General features: G+C 53.7%; 1 protein-coding gene across 2 annotated transcripts in view; it reads left to right on the top strand.

Moving 5' to 3' along the window:
• The window catches only part of LOC132836245 (potassium channel subfamily K member 2-like), a 34188-nt gene extending 7197 nt beyond the window's left edge, over positions 1-26991 (top strand). For both annotated transcript variants that reach the window (XM_060855598.1, XM_060855599.1), the window contains exons 2-7: positions 2807-3090; positions 7236-7353; positions 9883-10043; positions 12153-12339; positions 19732-19781; positions 26859-26991. In XM_060855598.1, the coding sequence (XP_060711581.1) occupies positions 2807-3090; positions 7236-7353; positions 9883-10043; positions 12153-12339; positions 19732-19781; positions 26859-26957 (899 nt within the window). In that variant the 3' untranslated portion in view covers positions 26958-26991. The remainder of the gene's footprint in view (positions 1-2806; positions 3091-7235; positions 7354-9882; positions 10044-12152; positions 12340-19731; positions 19782-26858) is intronic.
• The last annotated feature ends 11 nt before the right edge of the window (positions 26992-27002 follow it).

The following is a 27002-nucleotide window of genomic DNA, read 5'->3' on the forward strand; positions in this document are numbered from 1 at the left end:
TGTGTGTCACTGGGTGTCTGACTGTATGTGTGTGTGTCCCTGGGTGTCGGACTCTGTGTGTGTGTGTCACTCGGTGTCTGACTGTATATGTGTGTGTCACTGGATGTCTGACTGTGTGTGTGTGTGTGTCACTGGGTGTCTGACTGTATGTGTGTGTGTGTGTCACTAGATGTCTGACTGTGTGTGTGTCACTGGGTGTCTGACTCTGTGTGTGTGTGTCACTGGGTGTCTGACTGTATATGTGCGTGTGTGTGTGTGTGTCACTGAGTGTCTGATTGTGTGTGTGTCACTGGGTGTCTGACTGTATATGTGCGTGTGTGTCACTGGGTTTTTGACTGTATATGAGTGTGTGTGTCACTGGGTGTCTGACTGTATATGTGTGTGTGTGTGTCACTGGGTGTCTGACTGTGTGTGTGTGTCACTGGGTGGCTAACTGTATGTGTGTGTGTGTCACTGGGTGTCTGACTGTATATGTGTGTATGTGTGTCACTGGGTGTCTGACTGTATGTGTGTGTGTCCCTGGGTGTCTGACTCTGTGTGTGTGTGTCCCTGGGTGTCGGACTGTATATGTGTGTATGTGTGTCACTGAGTGTCTGACTCTGTGTGTGTGTGTCCGTGGGTGTCGGACTGTATATGTGTGTATGTGTGTCACTGGGTGTCTGACTGTATGTGTGTGTGTCCCTGGGTGTCTGACTCTGTGTGTGTGTCACTGGGTGTCTGACTGTATATGTGTGTGTGTCACTGGGTGTCTGACTGTATATGTGTGTGTGTGTCACTGGGTGTCTGACTGTGTGTGTGTGTCACTGGGTGGCTAACTGTATGTGTGTGTGTGTCACTGGGTGTCTGACTGTATATGTGTGTGTGTGTGTCTCTGGGTGTCTGACTGTATATGTGTGTGTGTCCCTGGGTGTCTGACTCTGTGTGTGCGTGTGTCACTGGGTGTCTGACTGTATATATATATGTGTGTGTGTGTTTGTCACTGTGGGTGTCACTGGGTGTCTGACTGTCTCTGTGTCACTGTACCTCTGGCTGTTTGTGCATGTGTATCACTGTATATCTTACTGTGTATGTCTGTGTGTATGTTGTGTATGTCTGACTATGTTTCCACGTGTGTGTGTGTGAGAGAGTGTGTGTGTGTGTCTGGCTGTGTGAGACAGTGTGTCTGTTCACTATAGTGTGTGGTTATATTAATGTGAGAGTCAATGTGTGTGCGTGTCTGTATGTGTCTGTGTGCATATTCCCTCCCAACCTCTGAAAGAGGTCAGAACCAGGAAGCTGTTCAACCACAGAAGCCCTCACACCCTCTAACCTGCTCCTGCCCAGCTTCCTCTGTTGTTGTTTCCCCCTCTCCATGTTTCCCTGCAGCCCAGAACTACCACAACCCCCCAACCCCCACCTTAACTGGCCTTGAATCGCAGGGTGGTCTAGCTCCCAGAGAGAGGGGCAGGGACTGACCCCACCATACAGAGTTCAATCCATCCTGACTGCTCTCTGCCGGGATTTATGGACTCCTTCCTATCCCACCTTCCCTGAGGCGCACTCCAATTGAGTTGATGTCGATGGCGTGGCTAGGCCGGTTTTTTTGTTAGTGGGAGAGTCAGTTTTATGAAAATGTGCAGCCACCCACACCCACTTATCACACACAACCCGTCAGCCACAATGGCTCCTTAACCCTCGTGTCTCACCAGCTCATTCCACATCGAATACAAGGCCGCCTTCCAGTCTCTGGGCAATGTTTCTGATTCACTTACCCCCCCCCAGTGCCCTCCCCCAACCCCTTCCCCGGGCCAGGGAGGGGATTTAAGGCCCTTTCTGAAGCCCGAACCCAGGGCTGAATGACTCTAAAGCCGGGCCTGCAGCCAATAGAGGCCTAAGGCCTGGGAATAGGCCCAAGAGTGTCAAGGTTGGGCCAAAACCCCTGGGGGAAGGGTCAGAGGTCAAAGGCTAAGGAATGGCAAAGAGTGGGAGTGGAGTCAAGGCCCGAAACCTGGGTACATGTCCTAGAGCAGAGGAGAAAGGCCTGAAGTAGGCCGAGATGCTTCGACACATCACCCAGAAGAAGGCCCGAATGGCAAAATATGGGAGGGAGACACCTGGGGAGGGAGGGGAACGCTTATGGTTTATTTTTCCGGGCCTGGGGGGTGCTTGGGCAGTTGTCCCCAGGCCGGGATGGCAGGGGGGAGGACCTAAAGGCTGGGAAACAAGATTCGAGCCTCTGACGGGAAGGGAGGGTGGGGGGGGGGGGGAGGAGAGAGTTGGTGAACGGCCTAGTAAAGGCCTCCTGGAAGCCTTCCTCTGGAGTAGGCTGGTGGGAGGAGAGGCGTGAAGGGAAATGACGCGCCTCAACGGTGCCGAGGCGTTAAAAGACACGTTTGGGAAAGCAGGGCAGGTGCAGGCTATTCGGCCTTGAGGTGCCCATACTCCCCCCCCCCCCCCGCCCCAACACCCCCACCCCCTGGCCACCTTACCGATGACCATCTGAGGCTAAGGGGGAGGTTGGGGGTGGCATCGCGAACCTCTCCCACAGGAAGAACGACACCCCTCCCTCCCACCCACTCCCTCATCCTGAGGCCCTTCCTGCTTGGGGGAGGGGAGGGGAGGGTGGTGAAGGAGAGAAGGCTGAGGAAGTGAGGAGGGGGAGATGGGGGGGGAGGGGGAGGTGGGGAAAACGGCCTGATTCGGCGAGGCAGGGATGGGACGGGAGGGAGGAGGCGGTGTTGGGGAGGGGGCCGTTGTGCGCCAGGAGACCCGTTCTAATTGGAAGGCCTGTGTTTCCTCCTGCCCCCACCATCGTCCCTTGCCGCAGTGGGCCGCGCGGGGGCAGAGGTCGCGGCCCCGGCCGGGGTCACCTCGCTGTCGTCGGACTCGGACTGGGCCAGGGGGTCACGGAGGGCAAAGGTCATGAAGAAGACGACGGTGCTGGCCGTTCTAGTGGTGGTCTTGACCTACCTGATGGCGGGAGCCATTATCTTCCAGCTCCTGGAGCAACCCTTCGAGCAGAGTCAACAGGCGTCCGTCGCTCAGGCACGGGAGGTCTTCCTGCTGGATAACCCGTGTGTGAACATCACCCAACTGGACCGGCTTCTGGAGGTGAGGCCTCAGGGCCCAGGGGGTGAGGGAGGGAGAGAGGGACGTGGACAGGGAAGAGGGCAGACAGGGGGAGAGAGAGAGGGAGAGAGAGAGATTGAGAAGGTTAGTGGGAGAGAGAAAGAGAGAGGAGTTGGAGGCAGACAGGGGAGTGAGGGGGATGGGGAGTGAGGGGACGTGGAGTGAGCGGGAAGGGGAGTGAGGGGTTGGGGAGTGAGGGGGATGGAGAGCGAGTGGGATGGGGAGTGAGGGGGAAGGGGAGTGAGGGGTTGGGGAGTGAGGGGGAAGGGGAGTGAGGTGGATGGGGAGCGAGGGGGATGGGGAGTGAGGGGACGGGGAGTGAGGGGACGTGGAGTGAGCGGGAAGGGGAGTGAGAGGTTGGGGAGTGAGGGGATGTGGAGTGAGGGGGATGGAGAGTGAGTGGAATGGGGAGTGAGGGGGAAGGGGAGTGAGGGGACGGGGAGTGAGGGGACGGGGAGTGAGGGGGATGGTGAGTGAGCGGATGGGGAGTGAGGGGGATGGGGAGTGAGGGGGATGGGGAGTGAGGGGGATGGGGAGTGAGGGGACGGGGAGTGAGAGGACGGGGAGTGGGGGGACGTGGAGTGAGGGGGATGGGGAGTGAGGGGATAGGGAGTAAGGGGGATGGGGAGTGAGGGGGATGGGGAGTGAGGGGGATGGGGAGTGAGGGGATAGGGAGTGAGGGGGATGGGGAGTGAGGAGATGGGGAGTGAGGGGGATGGGGTGTGAGTGGATAGGGAGTGAGGGGGATGGGGAGTGAGGGGATGGGGTGTGGGGGGACGTGGAGTGAGGGGAATGGGGAGTGAGGGGATAGGGAGTGAGGGGGATGGGGAGTGAGGGGGATGGGGAGTGAGGGAATAGGGAGTGAGGAGGATGGGGAGTGAGGGGATGGGGAGTAAGGGGGATGGGGAGTGAGGGGATGGGGAGTGAGGAGATGGGGGGATGAAGAGTGAGGGAGATAGAGAGTGAGGAGGTGGAAAGTGAGTGGGATGCGAAGTGAGGGGACAAGGAGTGAGAGTGAGGGGGATGAGAAGTGAGTGGATGGGGAGTGAGTATATTGGGAGTGATGGGGATGGGTGAGGGGAAGGGGAGTGAGTGGGATGAGGAATGAGGGGAGGGGGAGTGAGGGGAGGGGGAGTGAGAGGGATGGAGAGTGAGAGTGATGGGGAGTGAGGTGGATGGGGGAGTGAGGGGACGGGAAGTGAGGGGGAGGGGGAGTGAGGGGGATGCGGAGTGAGGAGACGAGGGAGATGGGGAGTAAGGGGACAAGGAGTGTGGGGAGGAGGAGTGAGGGGGATGGGGAGTGGTGAGTGAGGGGATGAGAAGTGAGGGGATGAGGAGTGAGGGGAGGGGGAGTGAGGGGACAAGGAGTGAGGGGGGAGTGAGGGGATAGGGAGTGAGGGGACGGGGGTGAGGGGATGGGGAGTGAGGGGATGGGGAGTGAGGGGGATTGAGAGTGAGGGGACAGGGAGTGATGGGACGGGGAGTGAGGGGATGTGCGGTGAGGGGGATGGGGAGTGAGGGGGATGGGGAGTGAGGGGACGGGGAGTGAGGGGGATGGGGAGTGAGAGGACGGAGAGTGAGGGGGATGGGGAGTGAGGGGATGGGAGGTGACGGGATGGGGAGTGGGGGGATGGGAATTGAGGGGACGGGAAGTGAGGGGGATGGAGAGTGAGGGCACAAGGTGTGTGGGGAGGGGGAGTGAGGGGGATGGGGAGTGAGGGGGAAGGGAATGAGGGGGATGGGGAGTGAGGGGACGGGGAGTGGGGGGACGTGGAGTGAGGGGGATGCGGAGTGAGGAGACAAGGGGGATGGGGAGTGAGGGGACAAGGAGTGTTGGGAGGGGGAGTGAGGGGTATGGGGAGTGAGGGGGAAGGGTGTGAGGGGGTTGGTGAGTGAGGGGATGAGAAGTGAGGGGATGAGGAGTGAGGGAGGGGGAGTGTGGGGACAAGGAGTGAGGGGAGGGGCAGTGAGGGGGATGGGAGTGAGGGGAGGGGGAGTGAGTGGATGGGGAGTGAGGAGATAGGGAGTGAGAGGGATGGGGAGTGAGGGGGATGGGGAGTGAGGGGGATGGGAAGTGAGGGGACGGGAAGTGAGGGGGATGGGGAGTGAAGGGGATGCGGAGTGAGGAGACGAGGGAGATGGGGAGTGAGGGGACAAGGAGTGTGGGGAGGGGGAGTGAGTGGATGGAGAGTGAGGGGTGGGGGAGTGAGGGGGATGAGAGTGAGGGGGATGGGGAGTGAGGGGATGGGGAGTGAGGAGATAGGGAGTGAGGGGGATGGGGAGTGAGGGGGATGGGGAGTGAGGGGATGGGGAGTGAGGGGGACTGGGAGTGAGGGGACAGGGAGTGAGGGGACGGAGAGTGAGGGAATGTGAGGTGAGGGGGATGGGGAGTGAGGGGGATGGGGAGTGAGGGGACGAAGAGTGAGGGGGATGGGGAGTGAGAGGACGGAGAGTGAGGGGGATGGGGAGTGAGGGGATGGGGAGTGAGGAGATAGGGAGTGAGGTGGATGGGGGAGTGGGGAGATGGGAAGTGAGGGGGATGGAGAGTGAGGAGGATGCGGAGTGAGGAGACGAGGGAGCTGGGGAGTGAGTGCACAAGGAGTGTGGGGAGGGGGAGTGAGGGGGACAGGGAGTGAGGGGGAAGGGAGTGAGGGGACGGGGAGTGGGGGGACGTGGAGTGAGGGGGATGCGGAGTGAGGAGACGAGGGAGATGGGGAGTGAGGGGGATGGGGAGTGAGGGGGATGGCGAGTGAGGGGATGGAGAGTGAGGGGGATGGCGAGTGAGAGGACGGAGAGTGAGGGGGATGGGGAGTGAGGGGAATGGGAAGTGAGGGGACGGGAAGTGAGGGGGACGGGGAGTGAGGGGATGGGGAGTGAGGGGGATGCGGAGTGAGGAGACGAGGGAGATGGGGATTGAGGGGCAGGAGGTGACGGGATGGGGAGTGAGGGGGCTGGGAAGTGAGGGGACGGAGAGTGAGGGGGGTGGGGAGTGAGGAGGAAGGGAGTGAGGGGGGTGGTGAGTGAGGGGATGAGGAGTGAGGGGATGAGGAGTGAGGGGAGGGGGAGTGAAGGGACAATGGAGTGAGGGGGATGGGAGTGAGGGTGAGGGGAGTGAGTGGATGGGGAGTGATGGGGATAGGGAGGGAGGGGACAGGGAGTGAGGGGGAAGGGAGTGAGGGGAATAGGAAGTGAGGGAATAAGTGAGTGAGGGTGATGGGGAATGAGGGGGGTGGGGAGTGAGGGGGATGGGGAGTGAGGGCGATGGGCTGTGAGGGGGTGGGGAGTGAGGGGGGTGGAGAGTGAGGGGATGGGGAGTGAGGGTGATGGGGAATGGGAATGAGGGGGGTGGGGAGTGAGGGGGATGGGGAGTGAGGGCGATGGGCTGTGAGGGGATGGGGAGTGAGGGGGTGGGGAGTGATGGGGGGGGGGAGTGAGGAGGGTCTTGGTGTGGAGGTTCCCTGTGATGTGACGGTGCTCTCTGTCTCTCTTTCTCCCTCTCTCTCTCCCTCTCCCTCTCTCTATCTCTCCATCTCTCTCTCCCTCTCTCTGTCTGTCTCTCTCTCTCTCTCCCTCTCTCTCTCTGTCTCTCTCTCTCCCTCTCTGTCTCTCTCTCCCTCTCTCTGTCTCTCTTTCTGTCTCTCTCTCTCTCCCTCTCTCTCTCTCCCTCTCTCTCTCTGTCTCTCTCTCTCCCTCTCTGTCTCCCTCTCCCTCTCTCTGTCTCTCTCTCTCTCTCCCTCTCTCTCTCTCCCTCTCTCTCTCTCCCTCTCTCCCTCTGTCTCTCTCTCTCTCTCCCTCTCTCTCTCTCCCTCTCTCTCCCTGTCTCTCTCTCTCCCTCTCTGTCTCCCTCTCCCTCTCTCTATCTCTCCATCTCTCTCTCTCTGTCTCTCTCTCTCTGTGTCTCTCGCTCTCTCTCTCTCACACTGTCTCTCCCTCTGTCTCTCTCTCTGTCTCTCTCTCTCTCCCTCTCTCTCTCTCTCTCTTTCTGTCTCTCTCTCTCTGTGTCTCTCTCTCCCTCTATCTCTCTGTCTCTCTGTCTCCCTCTGTCTCCCTCTGTCTCCCTCTCTCTCTCTCCCTCTGTCTCTCCCTCCCTCCCCCTCTCTCCCCCTCCCTCTCTCTCTCCCTGACAGCACACGGTGAGGGTGGTGGAGCTGGGGGTGGACCCTCTGACCAACAGCAGTAACACCAGCAGCAGCTGGGACCTGAGCAGCTCCTTCTTCTTTGCTGGAACCGTCATCACCACCATCGGTAAAATCAGAACACCCCTGACCCACCCCCCCTCAACCCACCCCCCCAATAACCTCCCCCTGACCCCCCAACCTCCCCCTGCCTCCCCTCAACACCCCACACTCCCTCAACCTCCCCCTGACCCCCTCAACCTCCCCCTGACCCCCTCAACCTCCCCCTGCCTCCCCTCAATCCCCCGCCCACCCTCAACAAATTCCCTTCAACGACCCACAGCAACCAGCCTCACCCCAATAACCTCCCAAACCCCCACCCCTAACACCACCCACCTCAACTCCCCCCAAACAACCCCATCCCAACCCCCCACCCCAATAACCCCCCCAAACAACCCCATCCCAACCCCCCACCCCAATAACCCCCCCAAACAACCCCATCCCAACCCCCCACCCCAATAACCCCCCCAAACCCCAATCCCAAACACCACCCACATCAACCCCCCCAAACAACCCCATCCCAACCCCCCCACCCCAATAACCTCCCCAACCCCCACCCCTAACACCACCCACCTCAACCCCCCCAAACAAACCCATCCCAACCCCCTCCCCAATAACCCCCCCAACCCCCACCCCTAACACCACCCACCTCAACCCCCCCAAACAACCCCATCCCAACCCCCCCACCCCAATAACCTCCCCAACCCCCATCCCAAACACCTCCCACCTCAACCCCCCGTCAACCAACACTGCCAATCACCCCCAACCTCCCTCCCCCCAAAACTATTCCCAGCCCAACCACACCCACTCCAGCCTCACCACATCAACCCAGCGGCTCCAAGAGCAGCTCAGAGGCTGGGACTCCACAGCGAGTAACTCCCCTCCTGACTCCCCCCGAAGCCTGTCCCACCATCTACAAGGCAGGAGGGTGAGGGAACACTCCCCACTTGCCCCTGGATGGGGGCAGCTCTGACAACACTCGAGAAGCTCGACACCGTCCAGGGACAAAGCAGCCCCCGCTCGATGGGAACCACATCCCCCCTCCCTCCCCCCCACCGATGCTCAGTGGCAGCAGTGTGTACAAGAGGCAGTACGGAAACTCACCCAAAGATCCTCAGGCAGCACTTTCCAAACCCACGAACACTTCCATCGAGGAGGACAAGGGGCAGCAGGTACATGGGAACACCACCCCCCACTGCAAGTTCCCCTCCGAGCCCCTCACCATCCTGACTGGGAAATATCTCGCCGTTCCCTCAGTGTGGCTGGGTCAGAATCCAGAAAATCCCTCCCTAAGAGGCACTGTGGGCCTACCCACAGCACACAGACTGCAGCGGGTCAAGCGCACCCCCATCTGCTCAATGGGGGCAACTAGGGGCGGGGCGATAAATACTGGGCCCAGCCAGTGATGCCAGTGTCCCATGGGTGAATTAACAAGAAGCCAATCAGAATCCTGTTGCTGGCTAAATCTGATTGTGTGCCCTTATCCAAGTGCCACGCCATCTACAGACAATCTCCTCCACTGCTGGATGAAGCAGCTGTGTAAACACCACACACACTCAGAGTCAGTAACTTACTGTCATAGAGTCCGATAATGTGGACATAGACCCTGTGGTCCAACCAATCCGTGCCAAACATAACCCCAAACTAAACTGGTCCCCGCTCCCTGGCCCAGATCCCTCTAAACCCTTTCCAATTCATGTCCTTATCTAAATATCTTCTCAATGTTGTAACTGTACCCTCAATCCACTATTTTCTTGGGAAGTTCATTCCACACACGAACCACTCTTTGAGAGGTTTGAGTACCTTTGTAGCTCGGGTTGAGGTTCTGGATGTAGGGTTGCTCGCTGAGCTGGAAGGTTCATTCTCAGATGTTTCGTCACCGTACTAGGTAACATCATCAGTGAGCCTCCGAATGAAGCACTCCGACCGAAGAACAGGAAACGACATCACCCTAAAAGCGATGTCACCACAGGAAATGGCATCGCCAACCTAAACGTAGAAATAGAAAGCGGGCTACACCACCAATGCTTCATTCGGGGGCTTACTGATGATGTTACCGCAGATGGTGACGAAACGTCTGAAAACGAACCTTCCAGCTCAGCCAGCAAACCCACATCCAGAACGAGCCACCCTCTGTGTAAAAAAATTCCCCACATGTTTTGTTTTAAAACTGTCCCCTCTCACCTTAAAAATGTGCCCCCTAATCTTGAAATCCCTCCCCCCAGGGAAAAGGTATCTACCATTAACTCTACCTCACAATTTTATAAGGTCACCCCTCAACCTCCTACACTCCCGTGAAAACAGGCCCAGCCTCTCTTTATAACTCAAACCTTTCTTACCCGGCAACATCCTGGTAAATCTTTTCTGAACCCTCTCCACCTTTAATAATAACCTTCCCTTAACGGGGAGACCAGAAACCGGACACAGTCATTCAGAAGAGGCCTCAGCAACTTGCTATGAACCAGAGCAACCATTCCTTCCACAGTGTTTGGTTCCTGAAGGAATTGTTACATCCTGTTGTGAGTCTGCAACTGAAGATACGGAGCCACACACTCCCATCACCCTCCACCCTGACTTCTCTCTGGTTTCCAATATCCAGGTTTCGGGAATATCTCACCCAAGACGGAAGGGGGGAAGATTTTCTGCATTATCTACGCCCTGGTCGGTATTCCAATGTTTGGCTTTCTCCTCGCTGGAGTAGGCGACCAGCTGGGATCCGCCCTGGGTCAGCTGATTGGGAAAGTCGAAGATATTTTCCTCGTGAGTTTTGTTGAGAAACTAGATGGTACCATCCTTTGGTCCCCCCCCCTCTGCCCCCCTGCTGGTCTCTTAGCTCCACATCCCCTCATCACCTTATGTCCCCCTTCATACATTTATCCAACTTTCCACCCATCAACTCATCAACACCCTGTCGGAGAAGGTAGTCTGTGGGTGTAGATTTGCTCCTGAACTCGGATATCGGTTGGATATGCCGGGACCTTTTTTCTCCCCCCTGGAGCACCGGAGAAAGGGGTGAGATTATAGAGAGGTGTACAAAATCATGAGAGGCATAGATAATGTAGGATGCAGACAGTTTTTCTCATAGTCCAAAGGGGAGTCCAAAATTAGAGGGGATAGGTTTAAGGTGAGAGGGGAGAGATACAAAAGTGTCCAAAAGGGCAATTTTTTCACATAGAGGGTGGTGAGTATCTGGAACAGGCTGCCAGAGGTAGTGATGGAAGCGAGTACAATTTTGTTATTTAAGTAGCATTTAGACAGGTTCATGGATGGGATAGGTATGGAGTTGGCGAGTTGGGCCAAAAGGCCTGTTTTCATGCTGTACACCTCTTGACTTAATCCTCATTTAAAGTCGTGTTAGGCGTCTTTAATTGGAACAACTTTAAATGAATCATAGGTTCATGGATGGGACAGGTATGGAGGGATATGGACCAAATACTGACAAATGGGACTAAATTAATTGTAAAAAATTGGGCGGCATGGGCGAGTTGGGCCGAAGGGCCTGTTTTCATGCTGTACACCTCTTGACTTAATCCTCATTTAAAGTCGTGTTAGGCATCTTTAATTGGAACAACTTTAAGTGAATCATAGGTTCCCACAGGGATCAATGTAAAAGCCAGGGTTGGGTTCCTTGGAACATTCTTTAGCCTGGGAAAAAAATGCACGAGTTGAAATACTGACACAAAATTGGGCAGCCTGCTGCATTCATCACAGAATTTACTTATAAAATTGAATATTTCACTAAATGCCGAATAATTAAACTGAAATGTGGTATATCCTGAAAAATATTTCAAAACATCTACTGTTAGATTGACCAGACTCCATCTAGTGGCAAAGGACAAGTCAAGGTGGGGAAGGGGTTGCACTGCTACACTCCTGCCACTAGTGGGAGATAGTCTGCACCATGTTCTGATTGGTCCCACTGGAATGGAGTGGCTGAGGGCAAGAAGAGAAGGCAGGAGGCTAGATCAAGACAGGGGCAGATGTAGGCAAGGTTTGGGAGGGCAGACTGGCCAGTGCTTAGTGGCATATTTCAGAAAATGACCCTCCGACAGTGCCCATTCCGTCAGCACTGACCCTCTGACAGTGCCCACTCCCTCAGCACCGACCCTCTGACAGTGTGGCACTCCCTCAGCACTGACCCTCCGACAGTGCCCACTCCCTCAGCACTGACCCTCAGACAGTGCAGCACTCCCTCAGCACTGACCCTCCGACAGTGCGGCACTCCCTCAGCACTGACCCTCCGACAGTGCGGCACTCCCTCAGCACTGACCCTCTGACAGTGTGGCACTCCCTCAGCACTGACCCTCTGACAGTGCGGCACTCCCTCAGCACTGACCTTCCGACAGTGCCCACTCCCTCAGCACTGACCCTCTGACAGTAAAAAATGAGGTCTGCAGATGCTGGAGATCACAGCTGCAAATGTGTTGCTGGTCAAAGCACAGCAGGCCAGGCAGCATCTCAGGAATAGAGAATTCGACGTTTCGAGCATAAGCCCTTCATCATCTATTCCTGATGAAGGGCTTATGCTCGAAACGTCGAATTCTCTATTCCTGAGATGCTGCCTGGCCTGCTGTGCTTTGACCAGCAACACATTTGCACCTCTGACAGTGCCCACTCCCTCAGCACTGACCCTCCGACAGTGCCCACTCCCTCAGCACTGACCCTCCGACAGTGCCCGCTCCCTCAGCACTGACCCTCCGACAGTGCCCACTCCCTCAGCACTGACCCTCTGACAGTGCCCACTCCCTCAGCACTGACCCTCTGACAGTGCCCACTCCCTCAGTGTTTGTTGTCATGGTGAGTTGGGAGACTGTAAAGTGTTCCGGTTCTGTCCTGACGCTGTCTGATCGCTCTCCACCTTTTTTCCAGCGATGGAAGGTGTCCCCGACTCTCATTCGGGTCCTCTCCACCCTGCTCTTCATCCTGATTGGCTGCCTGATGTTCGTCTTCTGCCCTGTGCTGGTGTTCCGTTGGATGGAGGATTGGCCGCTCCTGGACTCCGCCTACTTCGTCGTGGTCACCCTGACGACCATCGGATTCGGGGATTACGTGGCAGGTGAGGGCAGGGGCAGGGTGGGCATGAGGGCGCAATGGGCCCAGGGATCTCCGGGCTGAAGGGACCAAGTTGGCGTAGCCCGGGGACGGGTTGGGCGCGCGGTCACCATTCTGCCTGAAGCTGTTGACTCTTTCTCACCGAGCCCCAGCATGCTCCTGGGCCGAGGCCAGAGTTCAGAGGTCAAAGGGCATCTCCAAACCTTGACCCCCGATAGCCTGGCCCAATGACCCCTCAGAATCAGTCGAATGAACCTTGTTCGAACTGCATTCTTGTTGAGACCAGGACCATCCACACGGTATGCTGAATATCCGGTCGCCAACAGCTTATGGCAGAGATGTCTTCCCTTTCATATTCCATTCCCCTCTCTATCAATACCAAGGGTCCATTCTCTCTCCTACTCACTCCCTGGACCTGGATTCTAACTCTCTGTGCTGCAGGACACCCAGATCCCTCTGCAATGCAATGCTCTGTCACCTCTCTCCTTCCTCCTAATGTGTCCCCTCTTGGTTTTTTTTCCAGTCCCAGTTGGCAGGTTCACTCTCCTCAACAGCTTCCCGCCCCCACCACCTCACGCAACCCTCCTGTGTCCCTCGCGTCCCCGTCTCTTCACGACTTACTGGTCGGGTTGTTTATGGAACCGACCGCTGAGGATTCCCCCCTCTCCCTCTCCGCGTTCTTGGGGGGAGTCCTCCCACCAGCCCCCTTGAAGTGGAAACCCGAACTGAGCGGAAACTCGCAGCGCCATTCCTGGAACTGCGCCAAGGTGGGGAATGTCACCCAACCCCTGTGGTGCCCGTCTACAAGTCGATAGAAGCCTGCTCCTCTGTGGACTGGGTCTGCGAGGCCATTCAGTCCAGACTGGTGAGGGATATCAGCACACCGGTCTCAGCAAGGAGAGACTTTTAACTTAACTCAAGATGTAGTTTGTTGCTCCTGGTGAAGAGTTACCTGGACCTGAAATGTTAGCTCCCTCTCTCTCCATGAATGCTGCCTGATCCGCTGGGATTGATTGCTTTCAGTACGGACTCCGGCATCTGTAGTAATTTGCCCCTAGGACTCTCCTAAGCCGGCGCTGAGGCCTCAGACCCCACCAGCCTCCCGATTCAATCTCCTCTATTCACCCTCTAAGACATCCTCTTGAACGGGTGGGGCTGAGCTGACAGAACGCTGCGCTACAGAGGGATCTGGCGTCCTCCGATCCAATTCTCTATGGTGTGGAAACAGGCCATTCGGCCCAGTAACCCACCCAGACCCATTTCCCTCTGACTAATGCAGCTAGCACTCTGGGCAATTTAGCGTGGCCAGTTCACCATTTGGAGACGCGGGGACACGTGCAAACTCCACACAGACAGTCGCCCTGAGGCTGGAATCGAACCCTGGTGCCCAGCGCTGGGAGGCAACAGTGCTAACCACTGGGCCACCTTCAATCATGTCTCGAGCATTATTTCCCCTCAGAACATGCACAGGTTTTTATTTCCTGCAGGTTTTTAACCCCACAGTTACACATTCAGTTGGAGAGCAGCAATTATATTTGTCACTACCCTGTCTCTCGCTAAGTCTCGCAGATCGTCTTTCTCGCAACCTTTCCAGAACACAAATCAGCGTTTCAGGCACCGACTCTTCATCTCTCCTGCCGCTCGGGTGCTGCCTGACCTGCTGTGTTTCTCCAGCACCACACTCTTTGACCCACGTTCTCTTCGGAGATTGGCGATCTCAGTTCTGGAAGGCCCGTTTCTCCATCTTTGACCTCACCGGGGCACGTTGTCCTCGCTAAAACCCAGTCGTTTAGTCTGTTCACATCATCTGTTGCAGAGGAAGCCTTCCCCACTAACGTAGCCCCCTGTAACACCTCCCCGGGAACATCCGTCATGGAAGACATCTGCCCCGAGCACTTGTCTTCCTTTGGGGGTATCCTGGGATTTCCAGACCAAGCCGATTTCACCTTTTTGACCGTATCCTGAATCCGAGGACGTCGGTCAGGTTTCTGTCAGTTTGACGGACACTCCTTAACCTCACTCTGCGTCTTTTCTGTCCTTGAACGAGACCCTGTCCCTGGGGTAAGTGCTGCTGGCTTTGCATCTCCGGGCTTGACTGTTTGCGGACAACAAGGGATCGAGACGCTGCTCGTGAGTCCTTGGATGGCAATCCCAAATTTCTGTGCTCTGTAGCTAAACGTGCCTCAGAGAGTTCCAAGGAGATGCGCTGCGTGTTCCTGTCTCAGGAGGAACAGCCATTTTGTTCAGTTTTGTCTTGGTTGGCTCATTGACATTCAGAGCTGAAAGTGTGGTGCTGGAAAAGCGCAGCAGGTCAGGCAGCATCCAAGGGGCGGGAGAGTCGACGTTTTGGGCATGAGCCCTTCCTCAGGAATTAGGAGGGCGTGCCGAGCAGGCTAAGATAAAAGGTAGGGAGGAGGGACTTGGGGGAGGGGCGATGGAGATGTGATAGGTGGAAGGAGGTCAAGGTGAGGGTGATAGGCCGGAGTGGGGTGGGGACAGAGAGGTCAGGAAGAAGATTGCAGGTTAGGAAGGCGGTGCTGAGTTCGAGGGATTTGACTGAGACAAGGTGGGGGGGAGGGGAAATGAGGAAACTGGAGAAATCTGAGTTCATCCCTTGTGGTTGGAGGCTTCCCAGGCGAAAGATGAGGCGCTCTTCCTCCAACCGTCGTGTTGTTATGGTCTGGCGATGGAGGAGTCCAAGGACCTGCATGTCCTTGGTGGAGTGGGAGGGGGAGTTGAAGTGTTGAGCCACGGGGTGGTTGGGTTCGTTGGTCCGGGTGTCCCAGAGGTGTTCTCTGAAATGCTCCGCAAGTAGGCGGCCTGTCTCCCCAATATAGAGGAGGCCACATTGGGTGCAGCGGATGCAGTAAATGATGTGTGTGGAGGTGCAGGTGAATTTGTGGCGGATATGGAAGGATCCCTTGGGGCCTTGGAGAGAAGTGAGGGGGGGAGATGTGGGGGCAAGTTTTGCATTTCTTGCGGTTGCAGGGGAAGGTGCCGGGAGTGGAGGTTGGGTTGGTGGGGGTGGGTGGACTTGACGAGGGAGTCGCGGAGGGAGTGGTCATTGACATTCAGAAACGGAAGGACGTTCTGCCAACCTTGCGTAGTTCCTGTACGCAGAGAGGGGTCGGGGCGTGGAACGCACTGCCTGCCAAGTTTAAGGGTTTTTAAATGGTGACTGGATAAACATACAGATAAAAATGGAATTGTGTAGCTTAGATGGGCTTCAGATTGGTTTCAGAAGGACCTGTACTGATCTGGAATGTTCTATGACGATTCCTGTTGGGAATATGAAGCAATGATGGCAACACGTCCCATCTGAAATTGATTGGTTTTTTTCTGTTATTAGTTCAGGAAGCCTCATGAAATATTTTTAGTGCAGGTCCTCTTGAGCAGTTGGTTGTCCACAGTTTCATCCCAGACGTGGAGGAGTGGTCAGTGGACCTAGTGGGATTATCACTGAATCGTTAATCCAGGATCTCGGGGTAATAGGGAATCTGGAGTCAAATCCCACTATGGTGAAATCTGACTTCCATAACAGTGGAGAATAGCCATGAATCCATTGTTCATAGAATGCTACAGTGTGGAAACAGGCCCTTCGGCCCAACACATCCACACCGACCCTCCGAAGAGTAACCCACCCACACCCATTTCCCGATTACTCTACATTTACCCCTGACTAACCTACAAATCCCCCGTCACTATGGGACAATTTCCCATGGCCAATCCACCCTAACCTGCACATCCCTGGGCACTATGGGACAATTTAGCATGGCCAATCCACCCTAACCTACTCATCCCTGGGCACTATGGGACAATTTAGCACGGCCAATCCACCCTAACCCGCACATCCCTGGGCACTATGGGACAATTTAGCACGGCCAATCCACCCTAACCTGCACATCCCTGGGCACTATGGGACAATTTAGCACGGCCAATCCACCCTAACCTGCACATCCCTGGGCACTATGGGACAATTTAGCACAGCCAATCCACCCTAACCTGTACATCCCTGGGCACTATGGGACAGTTTAGCACGGCCAATCCACCCTAACCTGCACATCCCTGGGCACTATGGCGACAATTTAGCATGGCCAATCCACCCCAACCTGCACATCCCTGGGCACTATGGGGACAATTTAGCATGGCCAATCCACCCTAACCTGCACATCCTGGACACTATGGGACAATTTAGCACGGCCAATCCACCCTAACCTGCACATCCCTGGGCACTATGGGACAATTTAGTACGGCCAATCCACCCTAACCTGCACATCCCTGGGCACTATGGGGACAATTTAGCACGGCCAATCCACCCTAACCTGCACATCCCTGGGCACTATGGGGACAATTTAGCACGGCCAATCCACCCTAACCTGCACATCCCTGGGCACTATGGGACAGTTTAGCACGGCCAATCCACCCTAACCTGCACATCCCTGGGCACTATGGGGACAATTTAGCACGGCCAATCCACCCTAACCTGTACATCTCTGGGCACTATGGGACAATTTAGCACGGCCAATCCACCCTAACCTGCACATCCCTGGGCACTATGGGGACAATTTAGCATGGCCAATCCACCCTAACCTGCACATCCCTGGGCACTATGGGACAATTTAGCATGGCCAATCCACCCTAACCTGCACATCCCTGGGCACTATGGGACAATTTAGCATGGCCAATCCACCCTAACCTGCACATCCTGGACACTATGGGACAATTTAGCACGGCCAATCCACCCTAACCTGCACATCCCTGGGCACTATGGGACAATTTAGTACGGCCAACCCACCCTAACCTGCACATCCCTGGGCACTATGGGACAATTTAGCACAGCCAATCCACCCTAACCTGCACATCCCCGGGCACTATGGGACAATTTAGCACGGCCAATCTACCCTAACCTGCACATCCCTGGACACTATGGGACAACTTAGCACGGCCAATCCACCCTAACCTGCACATCCCCGGGCACTATGGGACAATTTAGCACGGCCAATACACCCTAACCTGCACATCCCTGGGCACTATGGGACAATTTAGCACGCCCAATCCACCCTAACCTGCACATCCCTGGGCACTATGGGACAATTCCCCATGGCCAATCCACCCTAACCTGCACATCCCTGGGCACTATGGGACAATTCCCCATGGCCAATCCACCCTAACCTGCACATCCCTGGGCACTATGGGACAATTCCCCATGGCCAATCCACCCTAACCTGCACATCCCTGGGCACTATGGGACAATTCCCCCATGGCCAATCCACCCTAACCTGCATGTCTTTGGACTGTGGGAGGAAACCGGAGTATTCGGAGGAAACCACCGCAGACACGAGGTGAAACTCCACACAGACAGTCGCCCGAGGGTGGGATCGAACCCGGGTCCCTGGCACTGGGAGGCAGCAGTGCTAACCAATGAGCCACTGTTGGGAGAAACACCAATCTGGGTCACTAAAGTCCTTTAGGGAAGGAAACTGCCATCCTTAACGGGTCTGGGCCTACATGTGACAGCAACATGTCACTCTCACATGGGCAATAAATGGTGGATACCCTCTTGAATGAAAAAAAATGTTCTCATCTTGGAACTCATTGAATGCCTCCCACTATCTTCATGCTATTGATGCATACAGCCTCAAATGTGAGGTACACTGTCAGCTCTGTTGTATTTCTGGTGTTATGGAGTGGCTTCTGATCTTGAGAGTGAGTCCACCCAGGGATGTAGTTTCAGCTCTGTTGGCTGTAACCTCTGTTCCTTCAGCCACGGTATTTGATCTGATAGAATAGGAACACTCGCCCATGTATCGAGCATAAAGTTAATGAGGTGCCCATCGATGTAACTAACTTAAACTTGAGATCATTGACTCTCAACTTGCCCTCAATAGTGTGTTGGGTATTTTCTTGACCACTGTTGGCTGTGTTGTGTTACCATCATTGCCTTTTGACTTTTTGCTACTCTGAATGTCCTAACTCTGCACATTTTCTGAGTAGATTTGGATTTGTAGCAGACCTGGGCACTGTTTCTGCCTGTGAGGACGTCATAGATCTGTCATGCATATCTTTAGAGTGTTGTACCTTTTAAAGCAGATAGATTCTATTGCTCCCCCCATGGTAAAGTTGTCTTTCTCCTCTCACAATTCCCCTGACAAAGGAGCCATGGCCCGAAAACTTGTGATTTCAAATAAACCTGGTGTCGTGTGACTTCTGACCTTGTTCAAAACTGTCCAACACTGGCATGTCCACATACAATTTATCTGTGAGTCTTCCTGGTTTTGGTTTCTGGAATAATTTTAAAAGCTTTCTCCAAAGCTAAATCTTCTTTAGACTGTAATAGATCTGACAAAGATTCATCACTGTTGTCAAAAAAAACCAGTTCCCTTAGGAATTCTGATTTCAAAGCTCGATTGTCACACTATTTCCACTAATTCATGAATGAAAGTATCTATGGATTCCTCTTCCATCAATTTTTACTCCTTCAAGAATTTTAGTTCAAAGTAATAATTAACAGCTTGAATGTATCTCTGCCTTCTTCTATTGTTTGGGAGTTTATAACATCATCATCTGTGGGACTGATCAAATGCAATAGTGTATTTACGTGTTCATTGTGAATTTTGAAGCAATCCTGTATTTTGAGAACTGTTTTCTCCAAGATGTCCAACCTTGTGTTTTGTTTGACCCATCTCTGACAGTTAAGACATCAAGACGGCATTATTTCTCCTGCTGTTTTCTTCCTAACATGCTTATTATTTTTTCTTCTCTTTAAAGTTGTTTTAAATCTACAGTGTTTCAATACTGATTGCAATCTGCTGGCTTTTAACTTAGTAATTGTGTAGTAATAGTAACTTACCGTGCTGACAAGTATCAATAATTCTGCATTTTGCAATGCTGCCTTCTTCCCGTTGTTTTAAGCTCAATTACTAGTTCCTTCTACTAAAGTTTTCTGGCAATGCGAGTGTAGAGTATTCCGCTGCTCCCAAAGCTCTCGATTCTGTTGGAGAGAGACGCTGTATCTCTGCGTTGCTCGCTGGGGATTTTTCCCGCCTCACTTTGCTCTCAAAATGGTGGCATCCTGAGGGCAAAATGGAGGCCTTCCCACCGACGGCCACCTCGATGGAAGTTGCCCACTTCTTCCGGGGGGTGGGGCAAAGCAGGTGCTTTCCCACCCTCCTGAAGCCTAACACCGGGGGCATGTCCATTTCGCTGATTTTTAGGGGCAGGTTGCTGCAGTATTGATTAATTCTCTCCCCAAATCCAGGCCACCCAACATTATCGCCGTCTCAAAATTCTTCCAATCAGCGTCTTAGATTTTGTCTTTTCAGTCCCCTTTTACACCTGATCAGCCCAGATGCTGTGTCCTTAATTCACGTAATGATCATTGACTTTACTCCTGTAGCTACGCCTCTTGGTGCCCTCCAGCGATGGCGTTGGCGCTCGCTACAACCGGTAAGTGCCCTGTTATTTTTACTTCTACCCCCCCCCCCCCCCGTCTTCTGTGCTGCTAACTTTCACCCCCTTACCACAATCTATAGGGACTTTTCTGGAGACCTTTATTGTCAAAATACTGAAGTGTTTGCTTCATGCTGACCCTCAACTTAGAATACCCACAGTGCAGGTAGAGGCCTTTGGGCCCATCGGGCCTGCACTGATTCGTTGGAGAAAATCCCACCCTATCACCACAGTCCCTCAACTGCACACTGCAGAAGAATTTAATCAAGGCCAATCCACCCTAACCAACACATCCCTGGGCACTATGGGACAATTTAGCACGGCCAATCCACCCTAACCTGTATTTCCCTGGACACTATGGGACAACTTATCACGGCCAATCCACCCTAACCTGCACATCTTTAGATAATTTAGCACAGCCAATCCACCCTAACCTGCACATCTTTGGGTAATTTAGCACGGCCAATCCACCCTAACCTGCACGTCCCTGGGCACTATGGGACAATTTAGCACGGCCAATCCACCCTAACCTGCACATCCCTGGGCACTATGGGACAATTTAGCACGGCCAATCCACCCTAACCTGCACATCCCTGGGCACTATGGGACAATTTAGCACGGCCAATCCACCCTAACCTGCACGTCCCTGGGCACTATGGGACAATTTAGCACGGCCAATCCACCCTAACCTGCACATCCCTGGGCACTATGGGACAATTTAGCACGGCCAATCCACCCTAACCTGCACATCCCTGGGCACTATGGGACAATTTAGCACGGCCAATCCACCCTAACCTGTACATCCCTGGGCACTATGGGACAATTTAGCACGGCCAATCCACCCTAACCTGCACATCCCTGGGCACTATGGGACAATTTAGCACGGCCAATCCACCCTAACCTGCACATCTTTGGACTGTGGGAGGAAGCCAACGTGCATCCATACAGTCAACGTACAAACTCCAAACAGGTAGTTGCCCAAGATTGCTTTCAAACCCAGGTTCCTGGTGCTATGACCCAACAGTGCTAACCACTGAGCCACCAGTTAACTCTGCTTCACTGGGCACTTAAGAGGTACAGTTAGTAAGTTTGCAGATGATACCAAAATTGGAGGTGTAGTGGACAGCGAAGAGGGTTACCTCAGATTACAACAGGATCTGGACCAGATGGGCCAATGGGCTGAGAAGTGGCAGATGGAGTTTAATTCAGATAAATGTGAGGTGCTGCATTTTGGGAAAGCAAATCTTAGCAGGACTTATACACTTAATGGTAAGGTCCTAGGGAGTGTTGCTGAACAAAGAGACCTTGGAGTGCAGGTTCATAGCTCCTTGAAAGTGGAGTCACAGGTAGATAGGATAGTGAAGGCAGCATTTGGTATGCTTTCCTTTATTGGTCAGAGTATCGAGTACAGGAGTTGGGAGGTCATGTTGTGGCTGTACAGGACATTGGTTAGGCCACTGTTGGAATATTGCGTGCAATTCTGGTCTCCTTCCTATCGGAAAGATGTTGTGAAACTTGAAAGGGTTCAGAAAAGATTTACAAGGATGTTGCCAGGGTTGGAGGATCTGAGCTACAGGGAGAGGCTGAACAAATTGGGTCTGTTTTCCCTGGAGCATCAGAGGCTGAGAGGTGACATTATAGAGGTTTATAAAATCATGAGGGACATGGATAGGGTGAATAGATAAGGTCTTTTCCCTGGGGTGGGAGAGTCCAGAATTAAAGGACATTGGTTTAGGGTGAGAGGGGAAGGATATAAAAGAGACCTAAGGGGCAACTTTTTCACACAGAGGGTGGTGTGTGTATGGGATGAGCTGCCAGAGGATGTGGTGGAGGCTGGTACAATGACAACATTTAAGAGGCATCTGGATGGGTATATGAATAGGAAGGGTTTGGAGGGATATGGGCCGGGTGCTGGCAAGTGGGACTAGATTGGGTTGGGATATCTGGTCAGCAGGAAAAGGTTGGACCGATGGACTGTGCTGTACATCTCTGTGACTGTGAGACTCTCTGGTCCAATGGTGTGTTATCCCTAGTGTGTGACCTTGAAATAAGGGTCACAAATCAGCAAAATCCTGCAAAATCAGCTACTGTCCACCTGCTAATTGCCGGTGTAGATTGCTACATATAAACGTCCTTTCTGTACAGTTTGATTCACAACAGTAGAGGGGACGGTGGCTCAGTGGTCAGCACTGCTGCTTCACAATGCTAGGGTCCCTGGTTTAATTCCAACCTCCATGACTGCACCAATAAGGAAAGGTTTGGATGGATATGGAGCAGGCAGGTGGGAGTAGTTTAGTTTGGGATTATGGACTGAAAGGTTTGCACGTCCTCCCCGTGTCTGTGTGAGTTTGGATGGATTCCCTACAGTGTGAAAACAGGACCTTTGGCACTCCAAGTCCACACTGATCCTCCAAAGAGTAACCCAGCCAGACCCATTCCCCTATATTTACCCCTGACTAATGCACCTAACACTGCAATTTCCCACGGCCAATCCACCCTAACCTACACATCCCTGGGCACAATGGGACAATGTGGCACGGCCAATCCATCCTAACCTGCACATCCCTGGACACTATGGGACAATTTAGCACGGCCAATCCATCCTAACCTGTACATCCCTGGACACTATGGGGACAATTTAGCATGGCCAATCCACCCTAACCTGCACATCCCTGGGCACTATGGGACAATTTAGCACGGCCAATCCACCCTAACCTGCACATCCCTGGGCACTATGGGACAATTTAGCACGGCCAATCCACCCTAATCTGCACATCCCTGAACACTATGGGGACAATTTAGCACGGCCAATCCACCCTAATCTGCACATCCCTGGGCACTATGGGACAATTTAGCACGGCCAATCCAGCCTGACCTGCACATCCCTGGGCACTATGGGACAATTTAGCACGGCCAATCCACCCTAACCTGCACAGCCCTGGGCACTATGGGACAATTTAGCACGGCCAATCCATCCTAACCTGCACATCCCTGGGCACTATGGGACAATTTAGCACGGCCAATCCACCCTAACCTGCACATCCCTGGGCACTATGGGACAATTTAGCACGGCCAATCCATCCTAACCTGCACATCCCTGGACACTATGGGACAATTTAGCACGGCCAATCCACCCTAACCTGCACATCCCTGGGCACTATGGGACAATTTAGCGTGGCCAATCCACCTTTGGACTGTGGGAGGAAACTGGAGCACCCGGAGAAAACCCACACAGACATGGAGAGAATGCCCAAACTCCACTCAGATGGTCGCCCGAGGGTGGGACCGAACCCGGGTCCCTTGTGCTGGGAGGCAGCAGTGCTAACCACTGAGCAACCGTGCTGCCCCGTGCTGTTTGCTCCTGCAGTCCCAAGATGTGCAGCTTAGGGTGGATTATCACAAAGAACAGTACAGCACAGGAACAGGTCCTTCGACCCACCAAGCCTGTGCTGACCCATTTTGCCCTTCCATACTAAAACTGCCTTCACTTACAGGATGCGTATCCCTCTATTCCCTTCCTGTCCGTGTATTTCTCCAGGTGTATCCTGAACGCTGTTATCGTATCTGCTTCCACCACTGCCCTCTGGCAGCGTGTTCCGGGCACCCACCACCTTTTGTGTGAGAAACCTCGGCTCACACCTCTCCTTTACACTCCACCACCCCCTCACCCCCTGAACCTGTGTCCCCTAGTAACTGACCCCTCCACCCTGGGAGATCGCCTCACACTTTCCACTCTAACCATTGCCATTCACAATCTTACAAACTTCGACCAGGTCACCCCTCAACCTCCTGCGTTCCGGTGGAAACAAAGCCAGTCTCTCTGACCTTGCTACGTCACTAAAATCCCCCAATATCAGGCAACATCCTTATCTGTACGCTCTCCACATCCTTCTGGGAGGATGGTGACCAGAACTGTACACAACGGCCATGTTAAATTACCCCCCCCCCCAACCGGTGTGTCCAGGGATGGGCGAGCTGGATGGGTTAGCCGTGGGTAATGCTGGGTTACAGTGTTGGGGTAATGAGGTGGGTCTGAGTGGGATGCTCTTCGGAGCGTCAGTGTGGACCCGATGGGCCGAATGGCCTGCTTCCACACTGTTGGGATTCTATTCTATTCTAGTTACTGTGCGTGTGTGTGCTTTTGTGTGTATATGTGTGTGCATGTGTGTGTCTGTGTGTATGCCTGCGTGTGTGTGTGTGTGCATGTGTGTTGGTGTCTGTGAATATGTGTGTGTGTGTGTCAGTGTATGTGTGTGTGTCAGTGTCTTTGTGTCAGTGTCTGTGTGTGTCTGTGTGTGTGTGTCAGTGTATGTGTGTGTGCCTGTGTGTGTCAGTGTCCGTGTGTCAGTGTCTGTGTGTGTGTCAGTGTATGTGTGTGTGCCTGTGTGTGTGTGTCAGTGTCTGTGTGTCAGTGTCTGTGTGTGTGTCAGTGTATGTGTGTGTGTGTCAGTGTCTTTGTGTCAGTGTCTGTGTGTGTCTGTGTGTGTGTCAGTGTATGTGTGTGTGCCTGTGTGTGTCAGTGTCCGTGTGTCAGTGTCTGTGTGTGTGTCAGTGTATGTGTGTGTGCCTGTGTGTGTGTGTCAGTGTCTGTGTGTCAGTGTCTGTGTGTGTGTCAGTGTATGTGTGTATGCCTGTGTGTGTGTGTCAGTGTCTGTGTGTCAGTGTATGTATGTGTGTCTGTATGTGTGTGTGTGTCTGTATCTGCGTGTGTGTGTCTGTATGTGTGTGCATGTGTGTGTCTGTGTGTCAGTGTGTGTCTGTGTGTGTGTGCCTGTATGTGTGTGTGCTTCTGTGTGTGTGTGTCTGTCTGTGTGTGTGTGTCTGTGTCTGCGTGTGTGTGTGTCTGTATGTGTGTGTGTGTGTCTGTATGTGTGTGTCCGTGTGTCAGTGTATATGTGTATATGAGTGTGTGTGTGTGCTTCTGTGTGTGTGTGTGTGTGTGCGCGTGTCTGTATGTGTGTGTGTCTCTGTCAATGTGTGTGTGTGTCTCTGTGTGTCTATATGTGTGTGTGTGTCTGTGTGTCAGTGTATGTGTGTGTGTGTGTGTGTGTAAGGGGGAGGGACTCTATGATCTATTCTGTGATACAGTGACATTAGTTTTAACCAGCATCTTGACTAACCAGCACAAAGTCCTATCCCGCGATGTCCCAGCATTGACGGCATTAATAAAGTCTGAGAGTGATGTAGATACCCCTCTGCATTACGTTTCTATTACCTCGGATCGATTTTAGGAGGCGCATTGACGTTTTTGAGGTGGCCTTTAAGGGGACGTTGTTGCCTTGTGGAGTTTGACTTGGTCAGGGTTGACCGCAATTAGGCGCGCCTCGTGATTGTGCGGAATATTCAATTGACCGGCACATTCCCGGCTCCCCCGCGGTGCCGGTTCACAAGGAGTGCCTGAAACACCAATCCCCCCTTCATTTACCCTCCCTCCTGGAGCAATGCAATTCCCCGATCGCACATGGAGGCGGCCTGAGATCTTGCGGCAAATCCACTACGGGAGAGGAATCTGCGGACGTGTCAAGTTATCTCACCTTCCCCGGGGGTAGGTGGGGATTGCGACCGCCCTGACGCACCGTCGGGTCAAAAAGCCACGAAACCTGAGGATCACGAACAACATTGAGCAGGAGAAATCAAAACGTAAGGGTCTTAATAGAGAAAACAGCGGACACTGTAGATCGGAAATGACGACAGAACGGCTCATTGGAAAGGCTCGACAAAGTTCCGAGGAAGGGTCACCTCGAGACCCCTGCACGCCCCGAAACGTTAACTCCAATTCCTCCTCCACAGATGCTGCCAGAGTTTTTCCAACCGCTACACGTTCCTGGTCGCAAAGGTTGAACGTCAGGGAAGGTCCTGACAGAACTCAGGATCGGACATCTCGGAGAAAACACTCCCCCCCTCCCACCCCCCCACCAGACGCGCGATCGTTTTGAAAGTTAACTCCCAAACCCCGAGGCGAAGAAGCTAATACACTGTTGCATTCGTTCAGTCCAATAGCAGACTAGAAGGGGAACCTTTGCGGGTTTATGCGGTGTGTGGTACGCATTGCTGTGACCGTGCGCGGGTGATTGAGGGAGTGAACGTTAGAACATAGAAAAATACAGCGCAGGACAGGCCCTTCGGCCCTCGATGTTGCGCCAATCCAAGCCCACCTAACCTACACTAGCCCACTGTCCTCTATATGCCTATCCAATGCCCGTTTAAATGCCCATAAAGAGGAGAGTCCACCCCTGCTACTGGCAGGGCATTCCATGAACTCACGACTCGCTGAGTAAAGAATCTACCCCTAACATCTGTCCTATACCTACCACCCCTTAATTTAAAGCTATGCCCCCTCGTAATAGCTGACTCCATACGTGGAAAAGGTTCTCATGGTCAACCCTATCTAAACCCCTAATCATCTTGTACACCTCTATCAAGTCACCCCTAAACCTTCTTTTCTCCAATGAAAACAGCCCCAAGTGCCTCAGCCTTTCCTCATACGATCTTCCTACCATACCAGGCAACATCCTGGTAAACCTCCTCTGCACCCGTTCCAGTGCCTCCACGTCCTTCCTATAGTATGGCGACCAAAACTGCACACAATACTCCAGATGCGGCCGCACCAGAGACTTATACAACTGCAACATGACCTCAGGACTCCGAACTCAATTCCTCTACCAATAAAGCCCAGTACACCATATGCCTTCCTCACAGCACTATTTACCTGGGTGGCAACTTTCAGAGATCTGTGTACATGGACACCAAGATCCCTCTGCTCATCCACACTACCAAGTATCCGACCCTTAGCCCAGTACCCCATCTTCTTGTTACTCTTACCAAAGTGAATCACTTCACACTTAGCTACATTGAACTCCGACTACGTTGAGGTTGGCAGGAGGGTCAAGGGAGCCCGACAGTGTTGACCTTCCCAAGGGCGAGTAGCATTCCTTCATCACTCCAACGGAATGATGCTAAGGAGCAGCATGCTCTGGGGAGAGGGGGGGGGGTGCCAAAGGGCTCGTTCTGATGTCTCGGATTTCGTGAGGAACCCACCCGGTCTTTACCAGGATTGTCCGTCTTCCCGTCTAGGCGGAGATTCCAAGCGGGTTTACAAAGTCTGGTACAAGCCCCTGGTCTGGTTCTGGATCCTCCTGGGCCTGGCCTATTTTGCCGCCATTCTCTCGATGATTGGAGACTGGCTCCGCGTTCTGACCCGGAGGACTCGGGCGGAGG

Source organism: Hemiscyllium ocellatum, chromosome 46 (genome assembly GCF_020745735.1).
Source record: "Hemiscyllium ocellatum isolate sHemOce1 chromosome 46, sHemOce1.pat.X.cur, whole genome shotgun sequence".
Classification (NCBI taxonomy): domain Eukaryota; kingdom Metazoa; phylum Chordata; class Chondrichthyes; order Orectolobiformes; family Hemiscylliidae; genus Hemiscyllium; species Hemiscyllium ocellatum.